The following is a 24,305-nucleotide window of genomic DNA, read 5'->3' as shown; positions in this document are numbered from 1 at the left end:
TGCTTCTCTAAACTTTACTTCCTCGAGCAGCATAAATAACTTAAACAAGATAACACACAAATATATATAACAAAGCGAATAAACTACATACCCCAACATGTTTGAGTCTTTGGTAGTCCATACAATGACAGGTGTGCATATACAGGCGACTTCCTTTAACCAGTCCCATTCTCTTACGAGTCCTTAAACTGTGAATCTCTATGACATCTTCCTCTTTCTTTGCTGGTCGAGCAGCAGATAAGTACACCTTTAATTATTACTGTACGGATTGTGTAACTGTTATCGGTTTTTTGGCGCTGCGCAAGTTCAGTGTTTAACATATGTTAGCATTGCAAGCACAGTGAAACGAGAGATGGTCAATTTCCAGGTGAAGAGCAGTGTGTGACGGGGCTGCTGTTGCGGCGCACTCAAGGAGGTAGGCCTCCCGGCAGGGGGCAAGTTATCAAGGAAGCCTGTGTCTCAGCACGACGGGACTTTGCGGTTCCGGGGCTTGAGATACACGCTTCCTGTGACAGTTGGAAGCCGCAGGGGGATTGGCGCGCAATGAACAGACAGATCATTGAAGTGGAAAGAACACACAACTTGTGCATGCGAGTAAATATCCTGACAGGATTGGTAAACATTCCAGGTGCAGTATGACGGGTGGCGCTCCAACGTCGTGAAAGCTGAGAACATGACACAGCCAGCATACAGCGACCCCTGCAGGCACAAACTAAAAGTACATTCTGACAGGCACAGTGACAAGTAAAACTGTAAACTGTTCAAGCCGCTATACCCTAACCTACTGTAAAACACTGCATATATATTTTATATCACTGACGGGACAGGTCCAAGAAACCTGTGATTACCTTCATTACTAAAGTAAGATTGTGGAAACATGAGCAGCTGAAGTGATGAGAGTAGGCCACACTCTAGCCAAGAAATAGGTTCATCCATGTAGGGGGAAAGTTATCCAAAAAGCAATGGGTGCTAGCTTGGGGTATGGTACTCAGCACTTGTCACTAATGGAGGATTGGTTGAAGTTCTCCCGAGGCATGGAGGTGCTCAGAGGTTCAGAAGTGCCTGGGAGAGAGAAAGGGGGAAGAAAGAAAGCTAGTAGGGTTATGTAAGGAAGGCATGATATCAAACAGTAAGACAGACGCAAGTGGCCACAGTTTAAGGGTGTTTATTGAACTTCAATTGGGTTTGAAAAATACATATATAAACCTAAATCTAAAGATGGGAGCAAGCTACGACCATCAAATAATAATAATGAGGTCCTAGTTCAGTCTATCAATATAAAAGGGCCTATACTAATAAACCTATTGCCAATCCTTACTTCTAAATACAAAATATGTGAGGAAACAATGTTATACAAAAGAAAGGTGTTCACGAAAGGATATGTAAGGATATTCAGGCTGTTGGCTTCCCTTCCCCACGTTTTCAGCATAGGACAAGGTGGCACACTCAAGTTTAGCTCAGTCTCTGGCTTCTCTAGGATGCAGATCAATTCTCAGTATCAGGGCCTTCTCTGTAAAAGTCTCTTTGCCATTCCAAGTCTCTTACTTCAGAGGGCCTGATGCGACAAACAAACATTCAAAAGTTCCTTTCTCCTCAGGATTCTCATGTACAACCTCTTGGGTGATTTTTGATTCCCCCTGGGCCCCCATCCGCCGGGCTCAGACCCACTTTAACACAAAGCTTTCAATTGATCTCCCTCTGTTGGGTTCGGACCAAAAGCTTTCAATTGATCTCCCTCTATTGGGCTTGCGCCAAATCCATGTACTTTAACAAACTTTCTCTACTTCGTCAAAATCTAAGACTTTGACTGTGTGTGGGATTTGACTTGACCCGTTGCAGGAGCACTTCGATTCACATTTATTTGTTCTCTTTCAATTGATCTCCATCCACTGGGCTCGGACCAACTTTATCTCCTGTTATTACTTTTCAGCTGGATACCTTAAAGAGACCTTCGATTGAGCACCTTTGTGATGCTGGACCACTCCGTTACAGGTATTGTAGCTTGCTTTAAAGTTCAATCACTCCTCGGCAGTTTAAAATTGTTTGTGTTTCTTATCTCACACGTTTTAATAATGTTCGTTCCAGCACACGCCACACAATGTTGCTGCTTGCAACCTTGCTTTCAACACAGACCAGTATTGTATCGGTCTCCCCAACTCACCAGATGTGTTTTTTTCACTGAAGCTTTGTTCTTGGAGCCAAGGACAGTACCACGGTGGCTGGGGATTCTCCCCGCCTTCATGACGTGAGAGGGCCACGGGTACCTCTGACACACAATGAAGGATTCTTCAGCCTGGTTTCCTGGTCTTATGCTTTCTGTTCTCGAGGTTTTCGTGAAAGTAAGCGTTCCTTGTCAAAAAGGCCAAGGGAACTTCCCTCCTTGCGATCCCCTTCTGTTTCGCCGTCTTTCTCCTCTCACTGCCATCTTGGAACTGCTGTTTCCTTGTGTGCTTTGCATCACTCAGAGTGTGCTCTTGTGCTACGCCTTGTATCTGTGTGGGGAATTGTATTGGAAGTCAGGTGTGTGTGAAGATCAGTAATTGCCTGACCTTGCCTGACCATTGCATTGGGACACGTCAGGTATACAGCTTGGGTGTTAGTCTGTTTTCTCTAATAGTGGGCTGTCCGTGAGAAAGTGTTTAGGTTGTAAAAGGGGTGAGGGGTAAAGTTCCTACGTATCCTACTTGGTAGGAAAGGGAAAATGTGTTTTAGAGAAGGGGATACCGTGTCTCACCAACCAGTGTCCCACTCCCACTCCCCGAAGACCCCTCACCCAGGTGATCCTCCCTCACTGGTCCACCCCCAGGATCTGGATCCAAAAGCAATGGCTGTGTCCTGGCCACCTGGATGACAGATCTCTGGGGACTAGCGGGTGAGACACCTTCTGGTATCTCACAGTGCGCAGTGCCCAGACCCCTGGGCTTGCCACTGAAATAGAAGGGTGGCAAGAGGAAAGCAGTGAGGTCACGTGTGAAGGAGGGCAGGTGGCATGAGATTTCCTCAGGCAGCTCAGAGGAGCTAGAGGAGGAGAGCTGACAAGAGCACTGCAGTGAGGAGGAAGTGGAAACACTTTCATCCTCCAGTGAAGAGAAAAGCAATAAAACTGAAAAGAAAATGAAGGCCCAAAAGGATCCAGAAGATGATTGGGAGGAGTTTGACCCCGACTCGCTAATCCATCCCAAGTCTTTGGAATCGGAACCGCCAGCTAAAATAGCAGCATATTTAAAGAAGAGGCTGATGACACCACAGGCCAAGGCGGCCAGAAACAAGTTAAGAGCAGAGTCTCCCTTGCCACATCTACCTGAAGGAATTGCTGAAACACCAGAAATAGAAGAGAGAAAACGTACATTAACGAGCAGATATATCAAGGGCATGAAGAAAGGGCTAGATAGATCTTGGAGATCGTGCCAAGATAAAAGGCTTGATGTGGTGGGGCCACTCACGAAGGTCCTCCAGATGGCGGAGGAGGAAAAGCAGAAAGGGGAAGATCATAGACCCTACGGTGTTGGCAGGATGGGCTCGGAGAGCCATATATCTGTTGGGTAACCCCAACAGCGCTACCACTGCAAAAAGGAGAAGGTCCATCCTGGTGAAGATAGACCCTAAACTGAGTGAGTTAGGGACTTCGGAAGCCACAGCGGCAGTCAAAGGCAAACTATTTGGAGATTACTTCATTAAGGAGATAACAAAGTTTGCTAATACCTACTCTGCATTAGACAAGGCTCAAGTATCCCTGAAAAGGTTTTCGGCAGACAAGTTTTTGGAAGGGCTGGCAGAGGCAGGGCCGGCTCTGCCAGCCGTTAAACTTACATCAGGCCTTACAGCGACAGATCTACCTGGAAAGAACAGGATGACAGAAGGGCAAACTCATTTTCCCCCTCGAAGAGGCAGAGGAAGAGGCTGGCGTCACGAAGAGCGTCAACAACATAGTAACACACTTGAGAACAAGCACAGCGCAGCAGTGGCAGCAAAAAGACATGGATGTACCCGCGGTAAGCAGGAGAGTTGCGCATCGCCTAGAAACTGGAGGTTAATATCCGGGGATCCTTGGATCCTAGATACAGTCCAAGGGTTTCATATGGATTTTTATCAGCTGCCAGTTGAAACAAGGCTACTGAGGTCTATTATGTTCAGCAAATAGGATCAGCGGTTGTTAGACTAAGAAATAAGAGAAATTGGGTGAAAGAAAGCCATTGTTCAGACGTCAGACACCGGAGACGGGTTCATAAGAAATATGTTCCTGGTGAAAGGCAAGCACAAGCTGAGGCTGCTGATCAACCTCAGAGACTTGAACGACTTCATAGTGTACAGACACTTCAAAATGGAAGGTATCCACCTCTTAAGGGACAGGAGACGGTCTTGCTAGTATAGACCTCAGAGACGCATATCTAACAGTACCGATTGCGGCAATACACTGGAAATACCCGTGTTTTTTCTGGAATGGTCCAACCTGCAAGTTCACGTGCCTGCCGTTCGGGCTGGCTTTGGCGCTGTGGTGCTTCACCAAACTGATGGTAAGCCGACTAAGAGAACAATGTATTTGTCTGATTATATACCTGGACAACATATGCCTATATGCCAGGACAGGCACCTGCTTCAGGATCAGGTGATAGTAACAACCAACCTGCTGCAACAGCTGGGCTTCCTAGTGAATTGGGAGAAGTCGCAACTACACCCAGAACAAGCCATGGAGTTTCTAGGTTTCATGGTAGACACAAACCAGGGGACTCTCAGTTTATCATTGGAAAAGGTGAACATGATCATAAAAGAGATCAAGACCACCTTGAAGAAGGAAATTATATCACTTAGAGAATTAGCCAGACTGCTGGGGCGTTTGGCATCATCGATTCAGGCTATTTTGCCAGGTTCACTCCATTACAGAGCGCTCCAGAGGCTGAAGATCCAGCCCCTCATGAAGATTCTGTCATACGAACAACAGATTCCGATATTGCAGCAAGTGAGAGTGGAGTTAGAGTTGGAGTGGTGGTTCCAACATATGGAAGCCTAGAACGGGAGAGCAATATTTGGCTCATCCCCGGACCTGGTAATAGACTCTGACGCCAGCCGATGGGGGTGGGGAGCCGGTTGGAGAGACATAACGACAAGAGGAAGGTGGTCAGGTCAGGAACTCTTTCTCCACATCAACTGCTTAGAATTACTGGTGGGGTCCTTTGAAGTGAAATGCTGGACCCAGGAGAGAGTCCACTGTTGCATACTCCTCAAAATTAACAACGTATCCGCAGCCATGTATATCAACCATCTGGGCGGATCGAGGTTCAAGATGCTGGCAGAGCTAGCAAAGAACTTTTGGTATTTATGCCTACAGAGAAATGTCTCTGTGACAGCAGAGTATCTTCCAGGACTGCAGAACGAAGTTTCAGACTGGAATTCCAGACACCTCACAGATGCCAGCAATTGGTAGCTGGATGTGGAGGTATTCTGGAAATTGATGGCACGATGGGGCCCATGTCAGACAGACTTGTTTGCTTCGAGGTTGAACAGACAGTTGCCTTGTTTCTTCAGTTGGAGGCTGGACCCGGAAGCAGAGGCGACTAATGCGTTTCTCCAGTCCAGGGGGGCAGACAGAGTGTATGCCTTCCTGCCATTCTCAATGATACCGAGGACGCTAGCACATGCAAAGGGGCAGAAGGCTGCGCTGGTGCTGATAACACCGGATTGGAGGGGACAAGCGTGGTTTCCCAGTCTGTTAGAGATGATTTTCAACAAACCGATAAGTCTTCCAAGGCGGCAGTCGATTGTTCTGGGGCCCATAAACAGACACCCGTTGGGGCAGGCGGGCAAGCCCAACCTGATGGCATGGGCAATTTGCAGGGATCCTGGGTTAGGCCGGGACTTTGAGGAGAGGCTGAATGGATCATCGACGAGTCATGGCTCCCGGGGACAAGGAAGGCTTATAGATCAGCATAGACACAGTCGCATAGCTAGTGTCTGGTGAAGAACGTGCATTGAACTAGAAAAGATGTGGTGCACATAGTGAACTTCCTAGTGCAATTAGCAGCACAAGCGAAAGCTTATAGGACAATAAACACAGCATGATCAGCGATTTCAGCTGGGTACCCGTGGGTCGAAGAGCTTAGGAGAGCACCCATTGATATGCAGGTTGCTGAGGGGCATAAAATTGCTAAAGCCTCCAACTCCGAAGTACACGCAACTATGGGATGTCAATAAATGATTGAGGCTCTTTACAGGATGGCCTGACAATACCGAACTACGAACTTGCAGCCAAGGTGACAACTCTTCTATGTCTGATATCGTGCAAGAGTGTTGGATGTGAGAGCTTTGGAGATTACCAGAAAGACGGTATCACCAACGAGAGGACATTCATAGTCACGAAAAGAACAAAGACGGGTTTGAGGACAGTATCAAATTATGCTTTCTGAGACCAGCCGAAGCTTTGCCGAGTCAGATGCCCGATGATTTATGAGAATATGACGGAGAACCTGAGACCCGCAGGGGTGACGCAGTTATTGATAGCGTTGTGGAAGCCCTTTGGGGCGATAACCTCGGCTACCCTAGCGAAATGGGTGATGGAACAGGTGGGTATTGATGTGGAAATCTACGGTGCGCAGTCAGTGACGGGACGAGGGTCTCTAAAGCGTACAATTTAGGAGCACAGCTGGATGATATTCTGAGGGCGGCTGACGTGCAGAGCGGGTCCCACGAAGGGAAGAGGGAGCTAACAACGGGCCAGTCGTAATCGGCCCGTTGTTAGCTCCCTCCCCCATTCCCATTCAGCCCTATGGGGGCTGAAATGGGAATGGGGAAGGCCCGTGCCGGGTTCCTGGAGGGAGGAATTATCGGGCCCTCCAAACTCGGAATGGCCCGGTAATTCCCCATTCTGGAAACCCAGACCCGTATCCGATTTTGGCAACAGCCATGCCGCCAATAGCGGCATGGCTACCGCCAAAATCGTAATGAGGACCATAGTTTATTTTGTAGGTACAAATGCAGATAACAAGCCATCAGGTTCTTGAGGTAGTGTGTAGCTTCAATTGGCAACAATCGGTTGGGGCGCAAAGGTTAAGGATTTATGACCAGCGAAAGAAAGAGGAAGAGGTCATAGAAAATTCACAGTTTAACGACTCGCAAGAGCATGGGATTGGTTAAAGGATGTCACGTGTATATGCACACCAATCATTGTATGGAGTACCAAAGACTCAAACACGTTGGCATATGCAGTTTATTTGCTTTGTTATATGTATTACCTTGTTTAATTTATTTATGCTGCTTAATGAAGTAAAGTTTAGAGAAGCAGAATCCTTTGCCTCTGTGTCTTTAAAAGAATTATGACTTTCTATAACGTTAGTGTTAAAAATCTGAATTGCCCGTACTTCATTATAAAATTTAGAGCAAATGGAAAGAAAATTAGCATTAAATGAAGGCTCTCACTCCCTATACTGTGCCTCATCACTGCAGAGGGGAACTCTCTTCTTTGTCTTTGGTGAGCCCAATCAGTCCCGCAGACCTGGTTCAAGTAAAAGGAACTTTAAAATCAATTTTAACGGAATCCAACACACCATCACTCCCGGGAATGTCATACCACTAATCTGTGCCTGGTCCTCATGGTTTTTCTAGTCTCTCATGGCACTGATCATCGAAGCTGTAAGGCCGAGCCAGCATCCTCTACAACAGAGACTCGCACTCAGCAAGGACCCAGAGTGCCGGCCCTTACCTTCTCTGCCCTGAGTCGACAAATTGTCTGAAGGGAGAAAAACAATCTGTTGCCTCTCAGAGCTCAGATGAGAGAGGAACTTGCTGCAGAGTGTAGCTTGGCTACACACCAGAATCCCTTCCAGACTTGCAGAAAAAAAATATATGTGGCATTGTGGGATGCTGGGGGTTATTGCACTGTCTAAAGAGGGGTGGTCTGGTATGAAGAATAGCTGTACGAGTTCCCGTCATGGAGGTGGGTACCTCAGAAATAACGATTGGGATGAGGAAGAGGGAGGTGGGGGGTAATGAAAAATGAATGTTGTTGTAGAGTATGTTTTTAAGCCCTCTAGAGCTGTGGATACATATGTTTGCTCATTTTTCAAAGTAGACTTTGAAAGTTATCAACTGCATAACTGCAAGAGAAGAGTGGGAAGGCATAGCATATACACCACTCAAATCAAACGCTTTTGGCGGGTATCACCAGCCATGCAGTCAACTCACTCACTGGCCAAGCCCTTTACACGCCCATGAAGTCAAACGGGCTAGGAGAAATTTGACTGAAAAATCATGAATTTCTAGAGTTTGCAAACCTGATATTGAACACTGCAGGGTCCAGCATCATATACATTTCTTTTACAAACTGTTTACCAATTGCCTCACATACAGATGCTCTCTGTATACACCACTGTTGAAGAGAGCTGTCAAGTTTTCATTTTGACACTTCAGATATTCATCGAGCGGGAAAAGGGACTTGAATTGAAGTCCTCCATCTTTAGCATGGAAACATGACAGCCATTTTGCTATAATAATATTTCATCGCCATGACTGCATAACGTGCACGAAATGCTAATGCTCCACGATTGGGACTAATTTTCTTGTAAACATACACAAAACTACTCCCCGACAAATGCGTATTACACGATACGTATTTATTTTGTTTTCATAAATGCCGTAAATAAAATACTTCATTTTTTAAATGTTTAACAATAATCGTTGTTACTGAGCCATCTAGTGCACGTTTGTTGCTTAAAAAGAATCTTATGGCACGTTGAATCAAGGGTACTACCATTGCAAGATGGCGCACGTGAGTGCATGCCAAAAGGAGGATCTGGGGCTGGTGCCTTCTGTTTGGCACAGAACAGTTGAAGACACAGCTCGTTCTCGTTGAAGCATTTCCGGTAACATCAAGCGCAACAGAAGCAGAAGCTACTGCTGGGCACGGAAGCCGGGCCAAAATGTGCACAGACTGCGTGGAAAAGGAATACCCAGACCGGGTAAGCCCCACGGGTTTCTGTTTGTTGTCTGTCATGGTGCTGATTAGGAATGTAACTGCCCACGGCTCAAATGAGCAAGGTCTTTCCTTTATGTCAGTTTTCCCTGAAACTCACGGAAAGTGGTGGCACTGCCTTGTGCAAAGAGCATGAGAAGTCTTTCATTTGTTTCTACAGCGTTTTATTATCTGGCAATAAGCCAGTGTTTCCTACTGTAGCTCTCGTATGGTTTCCTCGCAGGAAAGACGAACAGCTTTACCAATCTCAACAAATACTGGTAAAAGTTGTGAATATGCTGTTATTATGCTATAACTAAACCAGGAAAAACATTGAAGCTTTCCTTCGTCTTCCTTGTGTGAGAGAAATCATTTGGTTGCATGCTTGGCCACATCTCGATTCATACACCCACCCCCCTCCGCCCGCCTAATTTTCTGGTAACCATGCATTGCTAGCAGTACCTGCAGCTTAACCAATGTAGCAAATAACAATGTCCAGGGGGCACTTTTTTTTGTGGCTTAAAAGGCTGCAGGTTTATTACATATACACACCAATCAAACTATATTCAATTCTATCCTGTCCTCTTTGCTTCTTGGCTGACAACAGAAAAGAAGGTCTTCTAGGGGCGTGAAACCTTTTTATTTAACTGGAGCGGGGCAAGCCTGCTATTTGCTGCCTTCTCTTCTTCCCCATCCTGCAGCCAATTGCCTTCACCAACATCTGTCGCTTCTGGGTGCAGACCCCAGCTCTAATTTCCCGGAATTCAGTTCCTTTTTCCTTTTCTTTGTTTAGCCTACCAGGGCTGCTGCCCTGGTTAAGCTTACGCCTCCTCCAGGGCCGGCTTTGCCTCCTGTGTCATCACCTCCATATGTTGTCTAATGTTGACATCCTAACCCTATAATAAGCTCAGGATGCTACAGAATCCTGAAAACGACAGTGAAGAATTAAGAGAATGCAAAGACGAATTACAGTTATGACACAAGGAATTGCACCACTACTGCCTTTCTAGCAAATGCTAGGTACGTCTACCATACTGTGGGTCCAATTGAAGCAGAGCTTTGGAATCTATGCGGGCGCTCTAGAGGCGGACCAAGCAGCAAGGGTGGGCAGAAAGACTGCATTGCTGAAAAATTTAACGGAGTGCTAGAGAATATTTAACTCACTACCACCAGAAAAGTATTTGGCTGGAAAACAAATTCACAGCAGGTACAAGGAATCCTTGAAGCAAGCAGTCAAGGTATCCCAAACCAAAGAAAGCATGAAGCACAAGTGTACATTCTACAACCTGATACCAGGCATGAATGAAACAGATGATGAGTACCTAGCAAACTGAAGGAAAATCGCTGTCTCCTGCAGGTTTTTGTGCCTAGACCAAAGATGCACTCAAAGACGTTGTGCTGTATACAACAAAAGTTAGTACAAAGCCATGACAATCACAAACGGTATCAGGTAATCATATTGCCACATATATGGTCGCCGTAAATAATATCGCCGGGAAAATGTTGTGGCAATATTATTTGGGTGACCATATATAGGGCGACAGGGGCAAAAAAAAAAATGTAAAAAAAAAGAAGAAAAAAGTTTTTGGGGGTTGCGGGGGTGTCCCCCGCATGTTCCATGCAATAATGTCGCCACAAAAAACGACCATTTTTCGGTGATATTTTTGCATGGCGATATTTTTGTGACGACATTATTACATGGAACCTCACAAACGACCACAACCAAACTCATAAAGAAGCCATGGCACTCATAAGCAGTGTAGAAGAGACCGTAAAACGCACACCTGTGGAAAAAACCTAAAACAACCAGATTTGTGCAAGATCGGTGTAATACAACACAGACACTACAGCAGGAAGTAGGCATGGCAAAGCCTGGGGAGGCAGCACAGCAGTATTGAAAAGGAATGCTTCTGATGTGGTAGTAACACATGGTCAGTGAAGTGAATTGGGTTCTATGTGAAAAGACCTGGCCGTTTTCTCTTGCTCGTATATCATGAGACCTTAATAATTAGGTATTTTCACATAGAACTGCCTTTTTTTACAATTCTGCGGGTTTCACCCCCAAACAACCCCTTTTACTTTTGGGTATTTGAACGTTAACAACAGGTGTAATAAAGGTACAGTAGTATAACAGTGAGGAGGTTGGTATGCACCATAGTTCACAGCAATAATCGAAATACGTTCGTGGAATAGCCGTTACAGACAATAGATATCGATGTTGTCTAGTGGAGTAGACGGTAGTAGATGCATTGCAGGCCTGGTATGCTCTGAGGCGTGTTTATACAGTGAGCGAGCATTACTTTGAAACGAGCCCCATAGAATACTTAGACAATAGTCAATGTTTGTTCAGACTCTTACCGGACAAATGAAGGAGGTGAAAATGTTCGGGCCAAATAGAACTTGGTAGTGGGCGTATGTAGATATGGCGGCATGTGCACGTCTTGGAACTTGTAAGGAGTGGGCTCTGTGGGGGGAGTAAAAGATGATGATGCTGGAGCTCTGCGGAGCAGTGTCCAGCGCTGTGCCGTAGGTGCGGACGGGGGCAGACAGGAAGGGGCCTTTGCCTAAGTGGGCCTTAGGTGTGGTGGGCCGGCTTCCGCCTCCGGCTTGCCTCGCCGATTAAGACTAGTGTCTCTGTGGATGGTTGCTAGGCAACCATAGATGACGCAGAGTGAGCGTTAGGTGCGGCAGCCATTTTGGGCTATGCAGCTGGAGAAGTCCTTGTGGGTCGGGGTCTGTTAGGAGGGCAAGATTGCCTTGCTGGGTAGTGTGGCACTGCTGGCCTGGCCACAGTGCCTCGGTGCACCTCTTTATTGGCCCAGATGTCATAAAAGCATCACGGATGCAGAGGCCGTGCGGCGCCGAACGCTCAGATTCCAGCTGCTCCTGCAGCACAGTGCAACGCCGGCGAAGGGGAGCAGAGCACAGCTACTGTTGCAGGGCTCCTGCCCTGATAAGAAGTGGGCTGAGGGGCAGACAGGAAGGGGCCTTTGCCTAAGTGGGCCTTAGGCGTGGTGGGCCCACTTCCGCCTCCGGCTTGCCTCGCCGATTAAGGCAAGTGTCCCTGTGGATGGTTGCTAGGCAACCATAGATGACACCGAGTGAGCATTAGGTGCGGCGGCCATTTTGGGCTATGTAGCTGGAGAAGTCCTCGTGGGTCGGGGTCTGTTAGGAGGGCAATAGCAGATCATAAGAGATTCATACAAGGGAACCTAGAGATAACAATGGGGGAGAGAGGGAGGGAATTTGGCAGCAATGTATCTACGAGCAACCAAGGGTGGAACCAAGATGGAACACATCGCCCAATCTCAGGTTAGGTCAGGAGTGGAGGGCGTGTGGATTTAGCTGTTAGGGAGGAGGGTTCCTTTTGAATATGAAGATATCGTGTCTCCAAATCTCTAATTCATTGGGGCACAATCAAGGACAGCCAAAAGTCTGGTGATGCTCCTGGAGGACAGAGCTTCCAGGAACCAGTGGTTTCTAGAAAAACATCTGTCGCAGGACTCTGCCTTGACCAGGAAGGTGCTTAAGCACATGGGTCTAGAGGTGCATAGCAGTTTGTGTGTTTATGGTCCCCTGGGAAAAGTTGCACAAGCGCCCTCTGGTTGCCAATCCGCACATCTAGATAGAAATGTGAATGTTGGCATATGCCACACTTAGATGGAATAGTGAATGATAGCAGGCACGACACCTAGACATAATTGCAAGGACAGCAATGCCAACTAACCAATCCACTAACAATTTCATCCCTCTGCATACACCTCTCAAACCCAAACCAAACACAACCACAAGCCTTAAACGCAGCAAACCGCACAAACTTCACTACACTGCAACAACAAAACAAACCGCACATAGACTTGCACAACAGCACAGAACGACTACCAACCGTAAACACCCCAAGCCCAGCCAATGGACCCACCGGGCTAAGGCTGCCAGCAACACATCACTACTATCTTGCACTTTTCCAGCTCATTCCCACTAACTCACCCCCCCTCTCCCTTTTTACAGAGCTGCCAGAGCACCAGGGGACCACTGCGGTCGTGATAGTGCACGGTACAAATATCCTTTAACACTAACATTAAAATAACAAACATTGGAACCCAGACTTCCAGAAGTTTGAAGCCCATATCCTGATGACTCAGGTTGCAATGTTGGTTGAGAAGGTGCAATATTCTAAGAGGTTTTCCTTTGCAACAGACATTGCCAACTTTGATTACAATAGATGCCAGTCATCTGTGGTGCGGCACAACTCTGTGGATGCTTCAAAACCAAGAGATGCGGATGCTGCAGCAGTCGGGAGTTTCCTCCAATTGGAGGCAGCTGGTGACCATATCATATCCCATGCTGTACAGGTGTTTGCTCTCAGGATCTATGGGAATGTTCTAGTAGTAAGAACAGACAACACATCCACTATGATTTTTGTAAACAGGTATCGGGGCTCTGTCCAGGCACCCGCAACTTCCATCTTACCTTTCCCACAGGTACTTATCAAAGTGAGGGAAGATTGCCTGTGGAGGGTGTTTACTTCCTCTTCCTGAGATCTACACTGAGGTTATTCAGGCTGATTTGCACAATGTTAATCACTTCACTGATACAGCTGTTTCCATCCCCACAGAATTCCCAGCGTTCTCGATTTTTCTCTAGGCTCCTGTGTCGGGATGCATGTGGGTGGATTCAATGGAAATTCAGTGTGCAGACAACAAGAATTTGAGTTGCACGAGACCCAATCCATTTTCCTTGTGTTTTCTTTGACAACTGCAGGATTTCTAATTGACTTTCTGTATTGTTTGGTACAATGGATGTATGTGCAATTGATGTATACAAGATTGTAAATACAATGACTTAATAATTACCATATTCCCTGAAGACGACCCCGGAGGGTCGAAACACGTGTTGGCGTAGTGACCTCTAAATACTAACTGCACCAGTAATACTAATCTTAGTGTTCTCTCCAAATGCGAACATTTATTACATGTATTAATTCATCTATGCAGGTGCCCAAATCTTTGTTTCTTGTACTTTGCTGTACTATTTTTGTTCGTGTTTTGTTCTTTGTTTAATAAACCCAGCACTTTAGGGTGCCCATATGACGTTTTCAGACTATTGTTCAAGTAAGTGAGCGCGGTTAGTGAGGATACCTTTTCTGAGTGTGCTTTCTGATATAGGTGACAGTGAGAAGTCACCTACCTTGCCTTACTACTGCAGCGCACTGTACCACACAGTTTCTGTATATTAACTATAGACAGGATTGCGCACACCCAGCATAGGGCTTTTTCTCACAAACACCAAGTTTTCCTACTTGAACCAATGTCGGAAGTATCCTTGGAAGATTGACTGCTGAGAATGTGCAGTTGAAGTGGCATCTCTTAACCAACCGACACAGCTAGAGGTGAAAGCTTTATGTACTGCACTTCCCAAACTTGGAAGAGGGCACACATTCAATAGGCAGAGGGAGAACCCTGAGGCAGCCAAGGAAGTCCTACCTATCTCAATAGTGGTAAACGGCACCCCTCCACCCTGTGATGGAGGGAAGGCAGGGATGGAAGAACAACATCACAGGACTCCCCAGGAGAAATTACAGGTGAGCTGCGGTGTCCAACATATAATTCAGGCTTCTTGTGGGTCCTATGAGCAGGTAGATGAAGGCAGGTAACCCATCCAGCTTGCCCCAAGTAGACAAAAAGGGCAGCACAAAGTAGACCAAGCAAGGAGAACACAGTATCTCACAGGTGGGGGAGGGGGCAGAGAAAAGGGAGCTGCATGAACTGGGCAACCGGGGAAGAATCCATGAATGGCCAAAACCATGAAAGAACTCAATCAAGAAGAAAGATGATGGTAACTTTTCGCCATTAATCCCATCCCAGGTCTCCTGCGAGACCTGAGCCGAATCCATCTTGAGAGTAAAGTGGGAGGACAGGTGCGTTCTCGATCATGTCACTGCCAGTATAACCAAGCCCAGAGATCCCAGGTGCAGGTCACCTAGCAGGAGAGTGAAGAAGACAGGGGAATCGCATGGATGGCACAACGAGAACGAATAATCGTTAGTAGGGTTGCCACTGCCCACCCCTGTCTTCTTCACAGACAATCGTGCATTCAAGGTGGGTGCTTCAGTGAAGGGTGCAGCTGTCATGTCAATCAACCTCTTCCTGCTGCAATCTCACCATCAAACAAAGGAGCAGGAGTGAGCATGATCAGTTTGTTGATAATCCAGGGGTGACAATTCATGATGCCATTGGACCTCATTCCGAGTTTGGAGGTAGCATGGCTGCCTCCAATAACAGTACCGACTCCGACCTGGTTCAATGGGGACTTGCCGGGCCATTCCGACCTTGGAGGGACTGGTAAGTCCCCATTGAAAAATGCAATTCCCATTTTAGCCCCCATAGGGCTCAATGGGAATGGGGAGGGAGCTAATAACGGTACCGCAATTTGCGGTACCGTTATTTGCTCCCTGGACCCTTTGCGGCTCCTGCTAAAACCAGACGCCCATAGCGGGACCCGCTAAGGGACCTTGGAATAGGGCGCAAAGGGATTACCGGCACTGATGTCCGTATCCCTTTATGCCCACCTCGTAATGAGGCCCATTGACTAGTTTACCTTAGAGACAATGTGGCCGGTAATGATCCTTTAGCTTGACTAGGAACTGTATGGGATGGGGGTGTTACAGTAGTCGGGCCCCAGAAGGGGTTGGGGTAGCTAAACCTAGATTAAAGAGGGCGTCTTACCAATACAATAGGCAAGAATCAGATGAGTAGTCCGGGGGCGGGTTGGTGCAGGGATCCCTGAAAGAAGCAGATGGGGGAACGGAAGGTCCTACTTCTGGCATCCAGACCTTAGGAACACATCATAGGTATGCTAAAGTCAGGAGACCATGCTCTACTGACTGAGCAAGTAGCTTTTTAGTATGTGTTCTTGAGGTCTGAGTGTGCTGGCCCTCCCCCTCCAACCCCCTCAATCTCTGACGGCGATGCCAAGGTGGACTATTTCCATCAGTTGTTACAGTAGTTTCAGGGCAGAGGGCACAGGTCACCAATATTTGCTTCAGCTCGAGCAAATCAATGCAGCCTCAAAGTGGAGTGATCTTGGGGCCCAATCCAGGGGAAGGACGAGGCCTCCATTGGGAAAGGTAGATGGGGATCCCCCGCTCATGACCCAAGGAGGCGAGAGGCCCAGCAGTGTCGAGGCATACATTCGTTTTAAAAAATTGATTAGCAGAGTTTGCTAATTAGCAGAGTTTGCATTTGATTAGCAATGTTGTACTAATATTGTCAATGTCACTAGAAGTGATTTGTACCCAAGACATGAAATGGGCAACTATAAAGTAGGTTTGCCTACTGCTGAAATAAGGCATTAGTGAGAGGATTCGCGCCTTGCAAATTCTATAAAATTCAGCTAGACCTGAAGGCCGGTTAACTTAGTTTACCTATTCAACCCAAGACAAATGCACTTGACCCATAGCAACACATGACAACACATTTAAATGTGATTTCTGTAAAATGGTGCATGTCACTACAAACCCACTTTGTTTGGCACCCTTCTGCCACCCAGTGACAAGCCATGCAAGTGACATTTCTATTTGACATTTACTCCAAGTAAATGTTAAATAACATTTTCAAACATCCCTTTCAAATGGTAATCTCCGTCATAAAATCTGCTCAAAGTGGCCGAAAATACTTTTTCCGAGCCCTGAATGAGTGTCTGTAACATGTAAAAGGTTAGCTGCATGAATGGACACAAATAAATAGATATGATGAAAAGGCTCTGAAAGCAGTTTGGCCAGCTGTCTCCTGCAGATGCTAATATATAATGCAATCATAATCATACAACAAAACAGGCTCTGGGGGCTAACTACAGCATATGGTGGTGCAGTAGATCTGTAGATGTACAGACTGGATGGAACTATTGATCACTATGTTGCGTAAACTTCTAGTTAGGCCAGTTAGCTTTGTGTATTCATTATGTAAGAGGAAAGAAGACCAAGCACAGTGGATGGCGTAGCAAGGTGAGACCTGGCAAACTATGTGGAATATTGTAGTTTGTGGTCTCTCACTTTCAGGGTAGCTGGTATAAAACGACAGAGGGATAATATAGAATGTCAAGGAGTATTGGATCAGCTCATGGGTTGAGCATCAGTTGCACAGATGTATACAACCGTTGCAGATTTAGGTTTGCCATTGAAAGCATTTGGCCATGTGCTCATGTACAGTCTCAAAAGTGTTCACTTGTCAATATGATGCATCTTCTCCAACAAAATTAAATCTAGTTGGCACTGTGGGATTTGGATACGCTAACCTAAACTTTACTGTAAAGCATGCAGATGATGCAGTGTTTCACAATATCAATACTGTAATTATGCATTATGTAACAACTTTGTTTTAGGAATGGAATTGCATAGCCGTCTTTTTAAAAGCCAGACAGGATATGGAAAGCTTAATAAAAGTATCACTAAAAGTATCATCCCTATTACTTCTGGTTTGCAATTATTTGAAAAAGTAATTCTTGCCTAGCACTCCCACACAGGCCTTTGGCGCTTAAGAATGGAGGAGATGATTACTGCTGCACTCTCCATTAGCACTTCAAGTGAACAGAGAAAAGAAGTTGAAGGGAGCACCGAGGGCAAGAGAGAAATGGAAGTGCAAGTTGTGCTTCATTGAACAGAGCAACTTAAATAGCTAGCTTTGCTACACAAGTGTCAATTTTATTAGCAAACCTACAGAATTGCATAGCAAATTGCTATGTGACACTGCTTATTTTATGCCTTGCAGTGTTGTTATTGGTGATCGAGTAGGCTCGTTGCCTACGTGTACACGGCACCAAAGTCAGCCCTCTCCCCAGTCGATTAAACTGGCTGTGGCTTCAACTCACCACTTAGAGGCTGCTAGAGCAATGCTTTCATAATGGGCTCATATGGTCTGGAAAGCTTTTATGCATGCTGTAGGATACGCCCTCCACAGGGTGCAAGGTGTTGTGGAGTAAGAGCGTTGGTAGGGACTAGATAACCTTGTTGAACTTTGCATGCATTGCACTGCTGGGACTATTATCTGTCATGGTGTCTCCCTCCTGGTTATACAGTGCCCACCCCGCATTGGAAGGAAGAGGTATCCAATCAGAGGGATCATACCTGCACCACCTTGCACACTGGTGATCAAGTTTCAAGGGTGACCTCCCCCCTCCTAAATAATGGGGCTTCCTCCAAGCCCTTCCTGGCCCTGAATCAGGGAGCACGTGTCCATGGCCAAGTAATTGCAGGTGCTGGGTGCATGGCAACTTCCTGTAAGGGTTGTCTGGAACATTTTGGAATGGTCTTCAAATGGCATGCTCCAGATGCTCTTGGCAGACACGCTCTGGATCTGCTTCCGGTGCTGAGAACGCTTATGATATTATGTTATGAAGCTTTTATTTTGCTCCATTCGCCACCTAAATGGTCTTACTGCACCAGTATCTTGTCCAGGAAAATGGCATATTGTGCCCCCAACCTGGGGAAACAGACCACAGTCTGTGGAGAAAGAAGAAAGGAAGACAGGACAACAAGTGGGGGTGGTGAGAAGCAGGAACATGATAGTAATACACAGAGATAATAAATTGGGAAGACACTATGTGATTGTGGTAGAGGGAGTATGTATAAGTCGGGCTGGATGCATAATGGTAGACAGTGGATCAGACGGAATGCTGATCTATGGGAACATACCAAAATAGAGAATGCAAACCTTTCGAGGGCGAAAATTCCCGAAATTCAAGACCCCAATGTTGCTTCATATGTATGTAGGCGGGGTAGGTTAAGTAAATACAAAAGGTATAGAGGTATTGGGCAGGCTACGGGCGGGAGAGGGTGGGTGGGGGTGTCTTTAACCCCCCGCATATATATGTAGTGAAAAGGAGTACAAATAAATAAATGAAAAATCTGTATTTTCGGCCTCGACATTTTATGTTTGTAGTATTCACATAGATCCCTGATCTACAAAGAGGGAAAATAAGAAAACTTGATGTTGTTTTGTGGTTAGTGAAAGCTTAGTTCGAGATGTGTTCAGAAAGCCCTTGCAGAGTATAGGTTAGAAATGTTAGGTAGCATTCTTTTTGGGCACCCGCTGGAAAGCCCAGGTGCCAAATCTTAGAATGTTAAACCACCTATTAGGAGTGAAAGGATCAAGGAAATAGATGGGGTACCACAGTGGGAGAAAGAGAAGGAAGTAGAAACCACCCCCCAAGAGCCATACATGCATGGCCTCTCCAGCAGGGTGAATTCACTAAAGCCAGCTGAGAGAGACGTGCAGGCGATCATCTGGCATATTTTAACTGCCTTGCAAACGGAAATCCACTACCATTGGCCGAATGCCTGATGTGAGTATGCCACATATAAATGATGCTACACTAACACATTCCCATTTATAATAACTTGTGCTCCCATCCATCACCTTCTTTGGAATTCCCTGACCCCAAGCGCTGCAACAACAGGAGTTCATCACCTCGATGAAAAAGAAACGGAATGAATCGGCCTCGAAAGGAAGAAAGTCAGAGTCGCCACTGCCCCAGAAAATGTACTTAGGAAGAGCAGCCCTTTGAAAAGCCAGCAATTTACGTAAGATACATTCCCTTGTGCTGAGGGTTCCCGATTCCCCCCACACCTCGGGTCAATGCAGTCAAAGGGAAATCCATCCAAGCACAGGTTTGAGTCCTGGTAACCATGGCCAGCATAACATGGGCCCCATAGGTGCTTAATACGGTTCTGGTCATGGTCAATGACACTTGTAGGAAGAGCCACCCAACGCTGCACAGCAGACTGTAGAAATGGGTGTACGTACTGTCTTCTGTGCTCCAGGGCCACTCAGAAAACGGTCATGTTAATGGTTTACAGTGTTTCTGTGTCCATCCTTGCAAACCATTGCTAACAACCACATCATTGCCTTACTTGATTGATTGAAACTGAGATTTGATACGTTACCATTACCTCCTCTGACTAAAGCCATATGACAGTGTAGTCCCCACAGGCCATCCCAATCCCCTCTGGTCCCCCTGTGATGTTCCCTTGTGGCCACCCCCCCTTCTCGCACACAGGTGTTGCCTGTTTTGCTTGATTCTTCTACCCTGCTCCCCTTCACCCTCCCTCCAGCCTACTTCTGCAGGAGTCTGTCCTGATGCATTCTGGTTTCACCATCCCCGTCCCCGTCTTGTGGCCAATGCTGAATTTGACCTTTATGGACTTCATTGATTCACAGTGCGTCACCCTTTCTCGTGGTGGCCCTGAATCATGCTGTTCCCATCTTCATCTTGTATCCAGGCTTGCAACATTATGTGTTACTACTGACTTCTGCAATTGTATTCGCTCTCCCCTTTTGCTTCTCCACTCTTTTTGAATGCTTACTCTCTGTTCTCTCCTCCTCTCCCTTTCTCCCTTTTCCTATCTCGTCCCCTCCTCCCCTTACTTTCTTCTATGCACATACTCTATCAGAATTGTCTCTGGACCTAATATGATAGCAACCTTGTCTGTCTCCTCCCCCCTCTCCTTACATTTATTTTCCTCCCCCCACCCCTCCAGCACTATCTTAAATGTCATCAGGCCTAGTACGATGGTCGCATGTTTTGTTCCTCCCTCCCTTTCTGCACCCCTCTCCCTCACATTTTATTTTTCTCCAGCTCTACCAGAAATGTTGTCAGGCCTAGTATGGTAGTTGCTTGTCTGTTTCTATTTCCTTCCCACTCTCCCCCCCCCACTTCCTTATCTACACTATCTGAAATGTCGTCAGGCCGAGTACAATAGTTAATTTCACATCCTTACTGTTCATGGCCTGTAAGAATGTCATTGTATTTTCCCTTGTTCCTTCCCTTGCCTTGAAGTGCTTTGAAACACATTGTGTATAGGCGCTATATAAATAAACTCTCATATCAAGTGGAGATGATCATTTGGCATAATTTAAACGCCTCTGATTTTACAAAAATACAGCATTTTTGGGATTTGGATTCTGTGGGAAGGTATACTGCTTTTACAAGTTAAGTACTGTGACAGGGAAGAGGGACATGTGGGGGTGGGGGGGTATTGTCATATAGGGCTTGCTGCATAGCAAAAATATGAACATGTCATGTTTCCTTACTTGGATGTTCTTTTTTTCTGCTCATGATCTGTCTATGAAAACATATGTAACAGTAAAACTGAGGTCCTTTTTCCCCTATCTTCGTATTGCGAGAAACATGAGGGTGTTCTCACTCCTAACCCCCTTGGATCCTCTGCGCAGGTGGCCAGGGAAAGGCCATTGCTTTTGGATCCTAACCCTGGGGGTGGCGAAGCGAGGGAGGATCACCTGGATGGAGGGTCCTTGAGGATTGGGAGTGGGATGACCTCAGGCGAGACATGGTATCCCCCTTTTCCTATTGACAAGCAACCTAACCCTCGCCCAACCTTTATGGGTTATTTTAAGTCGGCTCCCCTCATTTCTCCATATGGGGTACTTGACAGTACTGAGACGAGGAAGAGGCAACTGAGACTAATGAACACCACACACTTTCCCCACTTTGGTACTGGGACGAGGAAGATGCCTGCAAGGTGGTGTGAAGGTCAGGCATGTCCTCCTAATTATGGTCAGGCAAAGCTGATTGGAAAAACATACCTGCAACCTGTTGGAGGGTTACAGGTGTATAAAAGGAGGAGGATAAAGCAACACAATGAGCAGCATTAGGGAGTCCTGTATAAGAAGTCGAGAACCGTGCTGAAAGAGGGGCAAACCACAGGAGTGGGAACTGCCATGGAGAGGTCCAGGGTGTACAGCACACCAAGACGCTAAAGACTGCCTGGGGAGGTGACCTCAAACAGCCTGGTGTAGTAGCAAGAGCTCAGTGGAACAGACTGGCAGCTGAAAAGGGAGCTGGGTGGAAAGGCTGCCCCTTTCCCTTTCAAGTGAAGTGCTTGTTACCCATTGCAGAGAAGTCGGCCCAGGGGTTATAAAGGGGCAGAGGTTGGACCCCAAGCAGCAGACGCTGCAGATTGTGTACTTCACGCTATGCGAACAGCAACTTGAGAGACCAGTGAGTTTCTGTAATGTAAGAAACCCGGTATGCGAAGCGCTAATGAATGAACATTTCCATTGGTGCTGAAATACCTTGTAACTAGAGCGGAGTGGTCGTCTACGTTAACAAAGCACATTTTCGAAGGTCTCCACTCCTAGGCCTTTTCCCGTTGCTGAACTGCAAAGCACCAGAAATACTTTGTATCAGAGTTGTCATGTTTCTCAAAACGCAACAGTTTTGAAAGTTTCCGATCGTTGGGAAGTTCTCTTAAAGTGAAAAGTACCAATACTCCATAACAGGCTGAATAAAAACAAAAGCAGAAGCTAAATCAATGTTCAGAAACTGCTGAATTGAATACAAAACTTTATAATTGTGAAAGGCACACACATTTCTTAGCGGGCTGAATGAAATCAAGAGCAAAAGCCAAAACAATGTCCAGAGAATACCGAATTGGGTGCAAACGCTATAATTAAGCAGAAAATGCTGCATGATACGTTTGGTAGTGAATGGAACAGTGCAGTCACTAAAACCCATTGCATTTTGGACACTACTGAACTTTCCAGGTTGAATAAATCACTGGGTGTTGGTTCCATCAACTATTTAGATCCTGAAAATAACTTTATTACATGAAGAAAAGTGAACTTGCATGGGCCAAAAGAAGGATAAAGAAATAAGGTCTTTTTCAGTTGTGTGGTTTGAACTATGATGGAAAACAAGTCTTGGGGAAGGGAACCCTGAGACTTCATTACCTTTTTCTTTTGGGTTGTGAACTACGGTGACATACAAGTTCTGGAACAGGACATTCTGAAATCTCATGACTTTCTTTTGGTGCTTTGAACTATGACATTTGGAACCTGGGGACGGGAACCCCGAGAGCCATTCCAATATTGTATAATCCTGAATTTGACAACTTTGAGAATTTTTTTGTGGAACAGTTTTATACTTGGGGAAGCGAGCTGTGAGAAAGCTACAAGCTGGAAGCGGCTCAGAACTTTTTTTTAAAACTGTTTCTTTTGACCGTTATATCCCTACACATTGGTTTGCTGTAGTTGTGAGGGTAAGGATAGGTTTTGGACACAAACAGACTTTTAAGATACACTCTTTGACTCAGACTTTCATTAGTTTCATTCAGGTAGGGAAATCCTTCCTGTATTTTATTTATGGAGCATTTATATGATGCCTATACAGCAGAAGGTGTTTCCAGGTGCTACAAGACGGGGGGGGGGGGAATGTGGCATAGGAGAAAAAACAACAATAATGGTCCTACTAGGCCTTGTGAAATTCAGATTGTGCGAGTGAAGTATCAATGAGTGCAGAAGGGATAGGGAGGGAGGAGGCCCAAGGGACTGGGCAAGTACAAAGGGGTGCCCAGGAGGGCTAGTGGCAGGGGAAGCTAGGGGTGAGGAAATAGTGCGAGGGGATGGGGTGGACCAGCCTTGGAAGGCTAATCGGGGACGGGTGCCTGAGTGCAAGTGCTGTAGGAAGGGGTGAGAAGGGAGGACTGGATGAGGAGGGCCTGCATTTTTAACTGAAACATGTTGGCAAGGTATTTAGAGGAATCTAATGTTACATCCAAAAGATTTATTTCAATTGATGAAAATCTACCTTTAAGAACATGTTTTCCCCTAAAGAGTGTATTTGGGTCATCTACTGGAAACAGTAGGTTTTATTTTTCACATTTTGCCCTCTCCATGGCCGGAGAGCTATACCCAGCTGCACCTGAAATTTACAAATTGTTTAAGACAATTCTACTTTGCATTGAATATTGAACAGAATAATTGTTGTGCACCTCACACCCTGTTTCTGTAGTACTGAACCCAGGGAGACTCATAAGGGACAAAGTCATCCAGCCATAGCGGCAGGAGGAGACTAGCAGAGGAGGGGAGAGGGAAGGAAGAGGAAAGGAAGGTCTTGAGGAGTTTCCAGTGCTTGGAGAGATCCAGCTCAAGATGGAGAGGGGCAGGGAGGCTGGGCCATTCCAGAGGGAAGCTCCAGCCAAAGAGAGAGAGCTACCCCCATTCTGCTTGAAGAAACATCTGACCTGCAGAGAGTTGGAGCTAGAGGACCGAAGGACTCTAGCATGGAGGCATTTTGGGTGAAAGAGTTGAATGTAGCAAGTTCCCAGATACCAGGAAGCCTTGTGGATGATGAAGAGGGTCTTGAATTTGATCTTTGCAGCCACTGGGAGACAGTGGAGAGGTTTTAGGGCTGCAGAGATGCTGTCTCTGGGCTTGAGGCCAAGGATCAGCCTTGCAGTCCTATTCTGGATTAGTTGAAGAGGGTGGATTGAGGAGAGAGGAAGATTAAGAAATGGGCTGTTGCAATATTCAAGCCTTGAGAAAACCAGAGCTCTGGAGACATTGAGTAT

General features: G+C 46.2%; 1 protein-coding gene across 1 annotated transcript in view; it reads left to right on the top strand.

Annotated features, from left to right (window-relative positions):
- The first annotated feature begins 8,765 nt into the window (after positions 1–8,765).
- The window catches only part of CHURC1 (churchill domain containing 1), a 77,509-nt gene continuing 61,969 nt past the window's right edge, over positions 8,766–24,305 (top strand). The window contains exon 1 of the mRNA XM_069638666.1: positions 8,766–8,948. Coding sequence (XP_069494767.1) covers positions 8,910–8,948 — 39 coding nt within the window. The 5' untranslated portion in view covers positions 8,766–8,909. The remainder of the gene's footprint in view (positions 8,949–24,305) is intronic.

The sequence above is a fragment of the Ambystoma mexicanum genome, chromosome 14 (assembly GCF_040938575.1).
Source record: "Ambystoma mexicanum isolate Mex_15411 chromosome 14, UKY_AmexF1_1, whole genome shotgun sequence".
Classification (NCBI taxonomy): Eukaryota; Metazoa; Chordata; class Amphibia; order Caudata; family Ambystomatidae; genus Ambystoma; species Ambystoma mexicanum.
This window is presented reverse-complemented; position numbering and strand designations above follow the sequence as displayed.